Source organism: Ochotona princeps, chromosome 23 (genome assembly GCF_030435755.1).
Source record: "Ochotona princeps isolate mOchPri1 chromosome 23, mOchPri1.hap1, whole genome shotgun sequence".
Lineage (NCBI taxonomy): Eukaryota > Metazoa > Chordata > Mammalia > Lagomorpha > Ochotonidae > Ochotona > Ochotona princeps.
Genome location: NC_080854.1, coordinates 21,909,098 through 21,923,484, shown reverse-complemented (window position 1 = coordinate 21,923,484; position 14,387 = coordinate 21,909,098). Strand labels below are relative to the sequence as shown.

Genomic DNA, 14,387 nt, shown 5'->3' with positions numbered 1-14,387 from the left:
CCCAAAAAGCAATTTTTGCTTTGATACTTGTTGACTGGCTGACCCTCCCACTGACCTCCCCTACTGGGTCTGAACAAAAAGCTGAAGAAAAATGGCTTTTGTTGATTCATTCAACATATAGGTTGAAAAAAAAAAAACCCTAGATATTTACTTCCTTAAGCAAAAGCAACAAAACCTTGCCCCCATCTTAAGTTCTATCTAGATCTAGTTAAGCTGACTCAAAAACAGAATGAAAAGGTGGGCAGAACAGGCCTCAGGCTCTGTGAATTTGTAGTATTTTATTTCTAAGAGGTGTGAGTTGAGTAGAGGGGCTGAAACTTATGAGCTCTGGTATTGGGCTTCTTGGGTGTGGAGTCCACCTCAGCCGTTCACCATGGCCCGTGCCAAGCAGCTGAGTCCTGCCTAAGCCTCCTGGGAACTCGCTCCATGCCAGCTGCATGATTTTGGCAATTTAGTTGTGCACAGATGGATTCTTAGCCTGTGAGGTGTGGATGACAACAGCTGCGATAGATCTGTGGCCATACCTACTGTGTGCTCCATGGCTGTATCAGATATTATTAGGAATGAGTGCCCCAAGCCATGTGTTCATTCAATGTTCTTTCTACCTTGATTACTGATGGGTTTCGGTGATTAAAATCTGTAGTAGAGGGAAAAGTGAGGCTATTCAAACTGTACATTTAGTGAAATAAATCCATAAAAGGGGAGTTGGTATTGCCATTTTATTTAAGAATTATTTCTACTTAAAAGGCAGAGTTAGATAAGGAGACACACATACACAGAGAGAGCAAAAGAAAGATCTTCCTGTCCACTGGTTCATTTCCCAAATGACTGCAATAGCCAGAGCCAGACTAGATCAAAGCCAGGAGTTTCTTCTGGGTCTCCCACATGGGGGCAGGAGCCCAAGGATTTGGTCCATCTTCTTCCCAGGCACATGAACATGAAGCTGGATTAGAAGCAGAGCTGCCAGAACTCAAACTGATACTCATAACGGATATCAGCACTGCTACTATTGCTATGGTGCTGGCCCCTGGCGTTGCCATTTTAAGCAGTGACCTAATCATATTTTGACTTTCTCAACAAGTAAGACCTATAAAGAGTACAAAGATGTTGAGTTATTACACAGGGCATCTACAATGTAGGAGTTAGTGATGCTGAAAGCATGGGTTCCAGGCTCATATAAGAACTATCCTCGGGCCCAGCACCGTGGCCTAGCAGCTAAAGTCCTCGCCTTGAACGTGCTGGGATCCCATATGGGCGCCGGTTCTAATCCCAACAGTTCCACTTCCCATCCAGCTCCATGCTTGTGGCCTGGGAAAGCAGTGGAGGACGGCCCAAAGCCTCGGGACCCTGCACCCACGTGTGAGACATAGAAGAGCTCCTGGCGGGCCCGGCGGCGTGGCCTAATGGCTAAAGTCCTCGCCTTGAACGCCCCAGTATCCCATATGGGAGCCGGTTCTAACCCCGACAGCTCCACTTTCCATCCAGCTCCCTGCTTGTGGCCTGGGAAAGCAGTTGAGGATGACCCCATGCATTGGGACCCTGCACCCGTGTGGGAGACCCGGAAGAGGTTCCTGGTTCCCGGCTTTGGATCGGCACAGCACCTTCCCATTGCGGCTCACTTGGGGAGTGAATCATCGGACGGAAGATCTTCCTCTCTGTATATCTGACTTTGTAATAAATAAATAAATCTTAAGAAGAGCTCCTGGCTCCTGGCTTCAGATTGGCGCAGTACTGGCCATTGTGGCTCACTTGGAGTGAACCATCGGACGGAAGATCTGCTCTGTCTCTCCTTCTCTCGGTATATCTGACTTTCCAATAAAAATAAATAAATCTTAAAAAACTATCCTCGGACTTATCCTGTAAGGAAGTTTGTGTTTGAGAGACATTAAAAGTATAATACAAAGATCACTGGATTTTGTTCAGAATTCTCCATGCCAAAGCACATATTAGTTCTGACAATAGGGGCAGGGGCAGTGGATGTGCCTATGCTTGAGACACCTGCATTCCATGTTGGAGTGCTGGGTTTGAGTCCAGGCTACTCTGCTTCTGATCCAGTTCCTGCTAATGCACCTGGGAGGCAGAAGGTATCACAGATACTCCATTCTCTGTCACCCATATGGAAGACATGAATAGTTTCTGACCCTGGTTTAGGCCTGGCCCTGTACTGGCTATTCTGAGCATTTGGGGGATGAACTAAAGGATGGAAAATTTCTCGACTCTCACACACATACACACACACCCTTCAAGTAGATTAAAATAAGTAAACATTTAAAAAGAATCACCACCTCTTGAGCCTGCCTTGCCTGGCTGTCCTACTTTTTGACTTGGATATCTAGGTAGTGGATTGGGGTATTAACAGACTACCTAGGCTACCTAGAGTTCACTTACTAAGCCAGCTTACTTAATTTAGTTGCAGTAAGGAAATGTAGATGCAATGGACAAGAGGAGAAAAGGTGGTAGACCCCTAAGGGAGGAAAGGCTGAGTATAGCTGGTGTGGCTGTACATGGGTTGTAGAGATGGTGTTGACACAAGTCAGATTTTGGGAGAAGAGATCATATATCCTATTATTTAGACTAATTGTTTCCTTTATCCATCCTGATTTATCTCTTGTTCCTAGGCCCTATGTCATTAGGAGAGCAGCCAGTTCTCTCAATGATTTATAAATCATAAATTAGATTTGTTTGTGCAGTCTGTCTACTCTTAGTGTTGTATGTGAGTAAATGCATTTTACAAAATGTCTGTTTCCATTGACTTGAAAGGTAAAGTTTGATTGGCACAAGAGACAGACCTGCCACCCGCAGGGTCATTCCTTAACTGCCTGCAGTAGCTCAGGCTAGCCCAGCCCAGAACCAGGAGCTGAGTCCTGGTTTCCCATATGGATGACAGGAACTCGGACTTGAGCCATCATCTCCTGCCTGCCAGGGCACACACCAGCTGGTAGCTAGATTGGAAGCAGAGGTGGAATCTGAACGCAGCTACTCTGAAATGGGATGTGCATCCTGAGTGGTGGCTTAATCTGTAGCCCTAGTAAACACATTTCTCATAACAAACAGCCAATTTAGACAGACTTGTAAAACCAAGCCCAGTTTTAATTGCTATTTGAAAATACCTAAAATTCCTAACAACTTGATATGTTCAAGTTCCAGATAACTAAATGAACTGCTTGTTTTTATTGTACCTGTTTTTGGTAGTAAGTTTGATAATGGGTAATATTTAAATGTATCTAAAATATGAAAGCATATACTTCTGGTAAAATTGCATTTAATGGGAAGGTGAATTATCACTTGTTACCAAGTCTATGTGTTATGGATACTGCTGTGTTAAATCACATGTTGAAAATCAGAATGAAATATAAACTAGAAATTAAGGAAAATAAAGGTTCAATAGTAAAGAATCAAGGAAAGAAAAATGAATTTAAATGTTTATCAAAGCTTGAGCAGAGCAGGAAATGAAAACTTTTAACTTGTTTCTAAAAGGTGTATTTATTTTTATTGAAAAGGTAGATGAGATTTAGAGAGAAAGGGGAGACGGAGACAAACATCCTCCTTCTGCTGATTCACTCCCCAGATGGCCACAACAGCCAGAGCTGAGCCAGTCGGAAGCTAGGAGCTTCTTCCAGGTCTCCCACTCAGGTGCAGGGTCCATGGCCTTGGGCCATCCTCCACTGCTTTCCCAGGCGATAACCAGGGAGCTGGAGAGGAAGTGGAGCATCTAGGACATGAAATGGCACCCAAGGGAATCTGGTACTTGCAAGGTGAAGATTTATCCATTGAACCATAGCACCAAACTCAAAGCTTTTAACTCTTAAAGGAATCATCTAATAAAAAGCATACATGATTTTACAAAAATGTAAAACAGTTGTATATTTTAAAGTAATAGGACATGCAAATTAGAATAGTAATTCTAACAAATTATTTTATACCTAGGCCAAGAATAATTATCTGTATTATATGAAGAACCTAGTCTAAACACAAACACACATTTACATAACCACTTAAACTATTAGGATCTGGGCCCGGCACAGTAGCCTAGTGACTAAATCATCACCTTTCATGCGCCAGGATCCTTCATGGGCGCTGGTTCATGTAATGGCTGCTTCATTTCCCACCCAGCTCCCTGCTTCTGGTCTGTGAAAGCAGTAGAGGACAGCCCAAAGCCTTGGGACCCTGAATCCAAGTGAGAGGCTTAGGGGAGGCTCCTGGCTTCGAATTGGCTCAGCTCCAGCCATTAAAGCCATCTGGGAGTGAACCAGCAGATGAAAGAGCTTTTTCTCTGTCCCTCCTTCTTTCTGTAAATTTGACTTTCTAATAGAATAAATGAATCTTTTTAAAAAATATATAACTAATAGGATTTGATAGGTGCTTGGTGGAAATAAGTTATCAACATCATTAGATACTAAATACAAAATAAAACAAGCAGACATACTATTTATTCATGATAGAAATAAAATATTTTAGCATTCTCTTTATGGTAAATAATAGTCTGTTGCTGAGAGTTTAGGAAATAGACTTACTCATTTGATGACATGAATTGTAGTAGTCAGATCCTTTGAGCCACTGGTTGCCTTTCTCAAAAACCAAAAAATACCCTTCCATGTAAATTAGTTTGCGTGTATCCATTTTTGTGTTCTTCCTAGAAGTGAAAAATGGAAACATAAGTGTTCAACAATTAAATAAATCCTGAAACAGTTATTGGGTCTGATACCATGAGATTGAAAAGTGATGTTTATAGTAATTGTATATGGAAAAGTGAATTCTGTGTGATTTCCATGTGTTTAGTGATGTTCTGGAGCACTCTGAAAGAAACTGGTCAGTGAGCTAGTGTTGGCTGTCTTGGTGCTACAGGAGAAGGTGGACAGCCTGTAGGGTGGTTCATGAACATGGAATCTGAGTTGGAACTGCCTGGCTTTAAGTCCTAGCTCTGCCGATTGCACGTGTTTGACTTTGAGGAAGTTGTAAGTTAGTTGTGATTAGGTTTCTCCATCCGTCGATTGGTGGTAATAGTACCTACCAACGGTATTACTAGGAGGGTTAGACTTGTGACACAGGTAAACCACTGATACCAGTGCCCGCCACATAGTAGATCAGGAAACGTTAACTCTTTGCTATTTCTTTCATAGCAGAGCCATTGTGGGCTTTTGGCCTCCAATTGTTCTTTTCTAGACCAGCTCTTCTCGTGAGCACCTTACTGCTACCTTGTAGTAGGGGGTGGGAGAGGAGGAGGGGAGAATCAATGGTTCCTTGGAGGCCCTGAGAACTTGGCCAGCTGGATTTTCTAGTCACATAGAATCATAGACTATCATGGCATGAGATTGCTTCCCCCAAAAATTCTGGAAAAGCAGAATTGGAAGTTAATTTTGGTATAGAAAAAATTAAAAACCTCTGCAGTTTATTGTACTAGTCATTATCCATGAACTTTTTGAAGACCCCATGTTTATAGTCAATACCTCATGATTGCTGAGACGTAGGATATGAAATGGAAGTTACAGTTAACAAGATGAACTTGGTGTCCTATTTCATATGAAAAACCCAATTCATAAGAAGTTGGTATAGTTCAATCTGCAAAGGACAGTTTGTATTCTTTGGGAAAACGTATTTCTACCCTGTATTCTCTCCTTTATCTTTTGCTTTTGATTAACTCAGTACTAGGTATTTTCTTGATCACTTATGTGAACTTTTTTTTCTTTTCATGAAATTACATGTAGTAATAATAGCAGAGCAAATTTTTGAAAAGATTGTTAATATTAGAATGAATACATTTTCAAATTAGGGAGAGGAGAGACAATACATTTATTCAATGCCTTTGTTAATGTCTGCACATGTCAATAGTGTCATGTGCAATTTAGACTGACTTATAAAATTATTCTGAAAATGTATTTCCAAGTTTCAGAAGCAGAGGAAAAATTGAGGAAACTGTTTTTTTGTCTCTTGTATCTTTCCCCAACTTTTCAGAGGAAACTTTTGGGAGAAAAATTTCTGCTCCTTGTGGAGTCTTCTCTTGCCAGCCATGAACAAGTCTGTACAATACGTTGCCAAAGCAATGTCAAGGCCATGTAGACATAGTGAGAGAATGTGGTGTGCAGACAGGAGATGATGAAAATGGATTAACAATGTGAACACGACGTTGGTTTTTTTTTGCCCCCTAATTGGAATGAGAATAAAATCGGCTACCCTTTGCAAGTGGTTATGCTAGCAATTCCAACATTGTTGTTATAAAGGAATTTCATTGTAAGGCCTTTCCCCACCCCACATCACTTTGTTTGAGAATGCATGATTTGTTTCTTAATTTTGTGCCAATCTTTATAACTGTACTGAGCCATAGCTAAATGGGTATTGCTACATTCAAGTTACACAAAGAAATTTTACATTTACTCAAACCAGAGATTTTTTTTTTCTAGAAGTTTGAATTGAAACCCTGGATACAGTCAGACCCTTCTAGATAATGATTGCAGGGATAAATGTACCCCTTGCTCCCCAAGCTACACAAATATTTGCTGCTTGAATAAATTTGCACTTGCCAGACATGAGTAGCCACCAGCTAAACACTTACTCATTTATCTAGAACTGTTGCTTTGATTTTTTTTCTTGTAAAGATTGAATTTATTTTCATTTCTTCATACCTTCAGGTACAATCCTTGGATTTACCCTCAGACCGTACAAAATGAGCTATCGGGAGGTCAAGTACTTCTCCTTTCCTGGGGAGCTTCTGATGCGGATGTTGCAGATGCTGGTCCTACCGCTAATCATCTCCAGTCTTGTCACAGGTACCCCATTGCAGTTATTTGGTGCTTATTCCAAAAGATTGCTTACAAAAGCCAATGAATGCTTAAGGTTTTCTGCTGGATGCATGCTCTGTACTAGAAAAAAAAATTAATGTCCCTTCAAAATGATGGCACAGAAGCTTTAGTAATGCATGAATGATTATAACGCTCATGTTCTACCAATCACAAGAGGAAGTGGATTTAAGCAGCAATGTAATGTGGTCTGCCTTGCCGTGGAAGAGGTGCCCAGCTAAACACCACACGACCAGCCTTCTCTCGCCACAGCGATGTAGTTGACAACAGCGTACAACAGGTCTGTTTTCTCACCCTCTTATCCCACCCAGATAACATCTGGTTGGACAGCCTATTAGCTATTGATGCAAGAATGCTTGTTCTCAGAGCCAGCAGGACTTGAGCGGGAGCCTTCCTGGAAGCCCCAGCAAGAGGTAATGCCCACAACACACTCACCAACTCTGTTGCCACCAACACTGATCTCTTCCTGGTGCACCCGCATGATTTCATTTCCTTCTCCAGTTGTCCCCCCTTCCCGACCCCGATGCCTCTTACGCTGGTGGGAGCGTGGGGAGGGAGCGGGAGGTTCTGTAATCTGGATATTTTGTCAGTTGATACTTGGATGTTTAGCAAGATGAAGCTTTGTAGGACAGGATTCTACTTTCTGTGTCCATGAGGTATCAATTTACTCCTGCATGGCCAAAACAAGTGATTTGCGTATGTGATTGGTGAACATGGATGGAGCCAAGAAGTTGCAGAAAAATGTTACTATGCTTTCCATCCTGCCTACTCCTGTTTCCTTACAGCATATCTCTGACTTGGAGAAGGGGTTTCTGTAGGCAGTGCCTGAGCAGGATGCTTTCTGGGTTTGTAACTAAAGCCCAGAGTGCAGGTATTACTGACCCTGTTGGCTTCCGTCCCCTCTCTGCCTCTGAATGAACTCTCTGAGATTCTCTTCCCCCCTCCCAGGGGTGCTCAAGGATCCTAGTGATCTTCTTACAAGAACTCTGTGGAATGAGAACTTCTTAGTACAGCTTAAAAGTCATGGGGTAACATTCTGGCTACTACATGCCTTGGAGGGTTGGCCATTGCTTGGACAAGAATTATGTCAAATTTTTCCTCAATGCCTTGCAGATTCCTGCTGGCTTCTACTTGCCCAGGGCCTTAAACAAGTGATTGCATGTGCTTGTGCTCCCAATGGAAGGCAAATCACCCATAAAACAGTCATGATTTGGGGTGCTGCTTTGTGTAACTGGACTAGGATTGGGCATAGTAGTTACTGTTCTCATCAGAGAAACGATATTAAATGCTGATTTTGAGGGAACATTCTTGTTTTCTTACTCTTTTTTTTGTGTGTGTGTTGGTGGTGGAGGAACAAATTCATTGCAAGAAACACTTCTAGAGTAGAGTTCTTGCATTTATTTAGTAGAGTAGGGAATTCCTTCTCATTCCTGGGGCAAACTATGCTATATGAAAACTTAGTTGTCCTTCTACCCACTATCTCAGAGGTCAGGACCTCTTCATGAATGAAACCAATGTTTAGAGGATTTTACTTTGTAGTACTTGTGCTGTTAACCTGCTATGTTATTCTTTAGAAAAGTAGAGAAAAAAAGTATTCCTTCCCCTTCAGGCAGTCCCAGCCCATAGTTTGTTACTCAAAGTGGGGTTTCCTCATGTTTTCATACTTAATCATTGACTTTTTGAAGGAACAAGGGCTTTGGTTGGAAACTTTGCAAAAAAAAATCTTTGCAAAAATATATAAATGACCAATATTTCTTAATATTTCTGCTGTTAAAGACAACAGAATTAAAAGCTTCAAACAATCAATGTAAGATGAACTTTTAAAATATAATTTAATTGCAAACTAGAGAAATGCCACATAGAACCATTAAGAAAATCTTTACTCTTGGCTAGGAGTATGTTAAGACGAGGAGGCCGAGGGGCAGAAGTTAGTTTGCCAAAGCTATTTTTAAGGTGTCAGCCTCTACAGTGTACTTTCCAAGCTGCACAATAATTTAGATACTTGGGATCAATTAGAATGAATGATTAAATAAGAATTTCCTTCTTGGTTTTCAGTGCTAATGATTCTAAATTTAAAAATTAGGGGTACAATGCAGGGAGAAGGAAAGGGGAGAGCTTTTGAAAATTACACAGACCCTTAAGGGATCCCTGTGTGTACTGTGTCATGTTACTGGACAGTGTGCTGCCTGGGTGGGGAACAAACTTGGACTCCATTATTTTAGAGTAGAAAAGCAATTTCAAGTGCCTGCAGTGGTCAAGCACATGGTGAATGTGTATTTGTAAAGCTGCCCTTCCTACTTAGTTTTTGTTCTCCTACTTTGATGGATTCAGGGAACTATTTCTGTTCAAGAAAAGCACCAGGGGCCCATGTGATGGTAACTGGGGAGAATGCTGTGCTGCACAGTAATGGGGGAGAAGGAAAGGCTAGGAGACAATTGTGACCTGGGAAGAGAGGCTGCTCAGCTTCAGCCCGTTGCTGCCAGGTGTCTGCAAGGGCCAGATCTTTATATTTGCCAAGAGAATCCAAAAATTGAAAAATTTTCAAAGAATCTTCAGATGTTTAAATGTTCCAGTCCACAAAACATAAACCAAGAAAAGTGTGCCTGATTCGCCCCTTGAGCTACTGACATCAGGATTCAGGCTTTAATGTCAATGCTAGCAATGATGTGCAATGCACTGCTAAACTGAGGCACTCAGCAGGCTCTCACTGACTTTCCATTGCTGCCCAACTCAGCCAGTGGCCACCTGAACACCATGTGTATTGCCAGCTAAACAAACGAGGATTGAAAAACCTCTCCACCCTATGGCTGTAACTCCATTGTGTAGTAGCTGCCCTGATCAGCACCTGGTAGGGACACCAGGCTAAGAATTCAGAGATCAAGCTCACACAGAAAGCCTTTCCCAGTGGGAGCAGGCTTCAAAGACTCAGTACTCCAGTGTTGAAACTCCCCAGAGGCTGTGCAGATAAAAGATCAAATGCACCAAAACATTATTGTGTGTGTCCTAGGCACTGTATTTTGGAAGATTCTAGGACATTTTCTATGCACTTACTTAAACAAAATGCACATTTTATACTTCAAGTGTGTACTTTTGACTTCTCATTCTGATACCCCTCTAAGCCACTGTCTCCTTTTCCTGAATCTGAAATTCCAATCTTTCCAAACATCCTTGATATGTACTAACATTCCAGAAACTCCCAGAGAGACGCTGGGGGGGAAGCCATACGGATACATTTTTACTCAGGTACGTATTTTCCTGAACAAGGAGAATCGTGCCTGTGCCAACATACCATACTATAGACATTTGGCTATCACTCCTATTGACTGGGTCAAGATAGGCATCCAGAGTGGATATTTCATGCCCAAAGTATGAGTTGGTTTGGCTGGCTCAGCCCGATTTGGTTCACTGGACAGTACTTAAATGCCATGTCTGGTTGTGCTGTGTGGTCATACCTACCACCTCCTCCTGACAAATCTTGAAGACCTGGAGCTTGCTTCAGTTCTCATTCTGAGTGTGCACAGCCCCTCAGTGACTCACCTGAGAAGCCATCTTGGCTATCACCCCAGTTCTCAGAAATGGGGAGCTTCTGGTAGACAGCTGTGGAGTGGGGTAAATTCTAAGTAAAGGAGGTGAGTGTGGAGTAGCTACAGTAAAAGTAGCAGCAGTGTTTGGGGGCGCACAGCTGGTCACTGGGCTCTAGGCACTGAGCACACTCAGATGTCCCCTAGGAAGTTGGAGGAGAGAAATGCCCTGCGTCTCAACTCGTGCAAGATACACGCAAATTCCATTCCAGTTCCAAGTAAAAGAGAAATAAGCCTGGTTCACTGTAGTCCCAAAAAGGAGAATTTTGTTTTTGAATGCTGTATACTGACCACACAGAAGTTAAACTCCACATGGAGGCTCCATCAAATGCCCAGAAAGCTTCACATATGACCTCCAACCTGTTTGTATATTCAGTTAGGATCCCCGCCCACATCCCTACCTTACATAAGATGCTGATCCACGTGAGAGAAGCTTTCAATTTTGCTTTTTGACTTCTGGACCTCGCTTGCGGGTCCTTCCCTGGCCTCCTCCCATACTCTCAGCCAACTTTCTGGCGCTCTTGTGGAAATCTGTCAGTGTGGAGCTGCCCATTACCAATGCGTGAATATATGTTCACTGTTTCTAACCAAATCCTGTTCTTTCTCGCTTGTGAATATATTTATGCCTCTGCTTTGAATTCTTACCTCTGTAGGGGCTAGAACTAGGAATCAAAATCAAGACTTACATGATCATAATGAAGGCTGATGTTTCATACCACCAGAACCACTGGGCTTCTGTCCCTTTGGGAAACCATCCTTACAAATGTCCCTTCCAAGTAACCCAGCTTCCTCCTGAACGTCCTCAAGGATGAGACCTTTAGAACCCATGTGCCCTTGAGAAGCAATTCTGTCCAAAACAAAAACAAATTTGAATCTGTCGTGGCTGCTTTACCTGAGAAAACAGAATAAAAATAGTAACTGTTATACCTCAATATAGGCTCCTTTTCTGGGAAGTGGCTGTTATAGAAAGAGCAAAGTCCTGTCCACACTCCCAGGCAAGGGGTCCGTATGGCATTGCCTTTGATTTCAAGTATAGCTTACAGGGAAGCTGTCGCAATGTCTGGAGCCCTTGACGTCCTGCACAGGGAGGAGAGTGTCCTCAAATTCCTGGCCACAGGACCCACCTGGCCAACATCAACCTTGAATTCCAGATGGAACAGCAGCACAGCTAAAGAAGGAAAAGGGATGGCCTCCACATCATCAACCTCAAGAGGACCTGAGAGGGGCCCGGCAGTGTCGCCTAGCGGCTAAAGTCCTTGCCTTGAAAGCCCCGGGATCCCGTATGGGCACCGGTTCTAATCCCGGCAGCTCCACTTCCCATTCAGCTCCCTGCTTGTGGCCTGGGAAAGCAGGAGAGGACGGCCCAAAGCTTTGGGACCCTGCACCCGCGTGGGAGACCCGGAAGAGGTTCCTGGTCCCAGCTTCGGATCGGCGCGTACCGGCCTGTTGCGGCTCACTTGGGGAGTGAAACATCGGACGGAAGATCTTCCTCTCTGTCTCTCCTCCTCTCTGTATATCCGGCCTTCCAATAATAATAATAAAATCTTTAAAAAAAAAAAAAAAAAGGACCTGAGAGAAGCTTCTGTTGGCAGTGCACTGCAATTGCAAACCCTGCTGATGTCAGCGTGTTGTCTCCCAGAACACTGGCCAGAGGAGTTACTCCTATCACTGGCCATTTCACTGCTGGAACCTTCGCTAACCAGATCCAGACCACATTCCAGGAGCCACGGCTCCCGGTGGTGACCAATCCCAGGAGTGACCATGGTTCCTCACGGAGGCATCGTTCGTGAACCTGCCCACCATCACTCTGCAGCGTGGACTTTTCTCTGTACTACATGGACATTGCCATCCTATGCAACAAGAGTCCACTGGTGGATCTGATGTGCTGAATCCTGGCCCACGAGGTTCGGCACATGCTTGGTGTCATCTCCTGTGAACCTGTAAGTGGTCATGACTGATTTTTGCTGCTACCAAGATCCTGAGGAGACTGAAAAAGAAGAGTAGACCACTGATGAAAAGGCTGTGACCACAGGGGAATTTCAGGGTGAATGGACCGCCCTCAGTCCAGAGTTCACTTCTGCTCAACCAGCCCAAGTTTGCAGACCGGTCTGAAGGCATGCAGGTGCCTTCTGTACCCGTTCAGCAGTTCCCCACTGAAGACAGGTCAACAGCCCCCATGGCTCAGGCCACCGAATGGGTAGAAACCACCGCCAAGTGGTCTTAAGCTGATCTGTCTCTGAAGCAGACATGGAAATGAAATTTATGGAAAATAAACACTAAAAAAAGGAAACTAAGGTTGTGTAGTCAGTCACATCTCCCACAAGAGAAACAAAAACCGAAGAAAATGAATTGGACAATTCTTTGCTCTTGGGTATATTGGTTATAGTCTTGCAAAAATAAGAGCTAAACTCAAGAGAAATTTAACATTTTAAATTAGTCATTGATGTATAGCTGAGGCCGCTTTGAATCCTTTGAGCACTTCAGGATAGGAAATAGTCTATGGATTTTTCCCCTTCTTACTTCCTGGTCCACACTGCGTTGAAATGCAAAGGTATCTCAAGAGGCGAGGAGTTTGAATTTCATTCTCTGCTACGAGAGATGTGGGTATTGTGGGTTGTTGCGAGGATCTTTGCCTGGCATATGGCAGGTGCTCCTTTAGTGTGGTGGCTGATGGCTGCAGGAGCAGCAGAAGGAGAAGCTGTTCTGGCAGTGTGCAGCATGCAAATGAGAACCCGAGGAGGCTGTCACAGCCTCACTTGTCTGTGATCTCTACAGCACCGACTTGCCTATTAGTGTCAGTTGAAGGAACCCTGAAGTTAACTGGAAGCCCAAGAGCGTTCCTTCCGCACCACTAGCGGAGAGTAGTTTCTGCCCTGCAGCATGGGGCTTGATTACCATATCACAGCTGCACAGCTCTAAATATTATCATTGGTTACACAACTGCCCTGTCTTCCTGAGAGACTGGGCCCCACTGCGTGGCACCCTGGAGTCTGCTGGGCAGCAAATTCCACACGCCTCTCACACACTGTGAGTGAAAGCTCTGGCCAACCGTGAGTCACAAACGGCCTATCCCGGCACTCGGACCTACTCCACAGCAGCCTTGAGACCAAGCGATCTTAAGGAGGCTTCAGCCAAGGTCCTCGGCAGCCAGAAGGCTGCTCCTGCCTCCTTGTGTTTCCAGGACTGTTCACAGGAGCGAAGGAGGCCGAGATATACGCCTCCTCAGAGCTGGTGCAAGTAGGATATAGTGAGAGGAGCCACTGTGTGTACATGTGTGTAAAGCAGTAACCAGCTTTTTATTATGTAGAAAGGGAATTTTATGAGTTGCTACTTTGTGTTTTTCATGGATTTGGTTTTTTGGTCATGGAAGTGTGGTCATTCCAGAAGCTACTCTTCTGTTGAAGACGCCTTTGTTCTGAAGGTACTTGCTGAGGAGGTTATATACTGGGGACATTCCTGGGACAGAAGATAGCAAAATGGGGAAGGCAAGGTTTTGGAGCTGGACATCGGCTGCCTGTGTCCCATAGAAGGGTCCCTGGGTCTCAGTACTGGCTTCTCCACTTACCCTGCAGCTTCCTGCTAATGCATACCTGGGAAGGCAGAAACTGCCTGGATCCCTGCTTCCCATGTAGACCAGGATGGAGTTCTAGGCTCCTGGCTTTGACCTGGCACTATCCCACTGTTGCAGGTATTTGGAGAGTGAACCAGTAGTCAAATCTCTTGCTCTCTCTTTCTTGCCCGTGTGCTCACCGAGTCGTTCTTCCTTTCAAATAAATCCAAATAAAAATTTAAAAAGAAGACAAGGATCCTATCTGATTGTTAGACCCCATGATTGCAACATTCAGGATAGTGGGAACACAGGTAGTAGGACCTGCATGGAGAAGTAGGGAAGGAAGTAGGAGGCCGTCTCTCTTCCCCTGTCTCTCCAGCATCCAGGCTTCCTTGCCAGGAAATCATCCTGTAAGCAGGAAGAGAAGCCATTTGCTTTTACTCTTTCGTTACTTTCCTCAAC

The 14,387-nt window shown here is 43.9% G+C and overlaps 1 protein-coding gene and 1 pseudogene across 2 annotated transcripts in view; both read left to right on the top strand.

Annotated features, from left to right (window-relative positions):
- The window catches only part of SLC1A3 (solute carrier family 1 member 3), an 80,666-nt gene that overhangs the window by 18,674 nt on the left and 47,605 nt on the right, over positions 1 to 14,387 (top strand). The window contains exon 3 of one of the 2 annotated variants that reach the window (XM_004583651.4): positions 6,627 to 6,764. In XM_004583651.4, the coding sequence (XP_004583708.2) occupies positions 6,627 to 6,764 (138 nt within the window). Of the gene's footprint in view, positions 1 to 6,626; positions 6,765 to 7,105; positions 7,208 to 14,387 lie in introns of those variants that run through there. The other variant, XM_058680025.1, reaches the window with a different exon arrangement.
- LOC105941734 (small ribosomal subunit protein uS2-like) lies at positions 7,508 to 12,599 on the top strand (annotated as a pseudogene).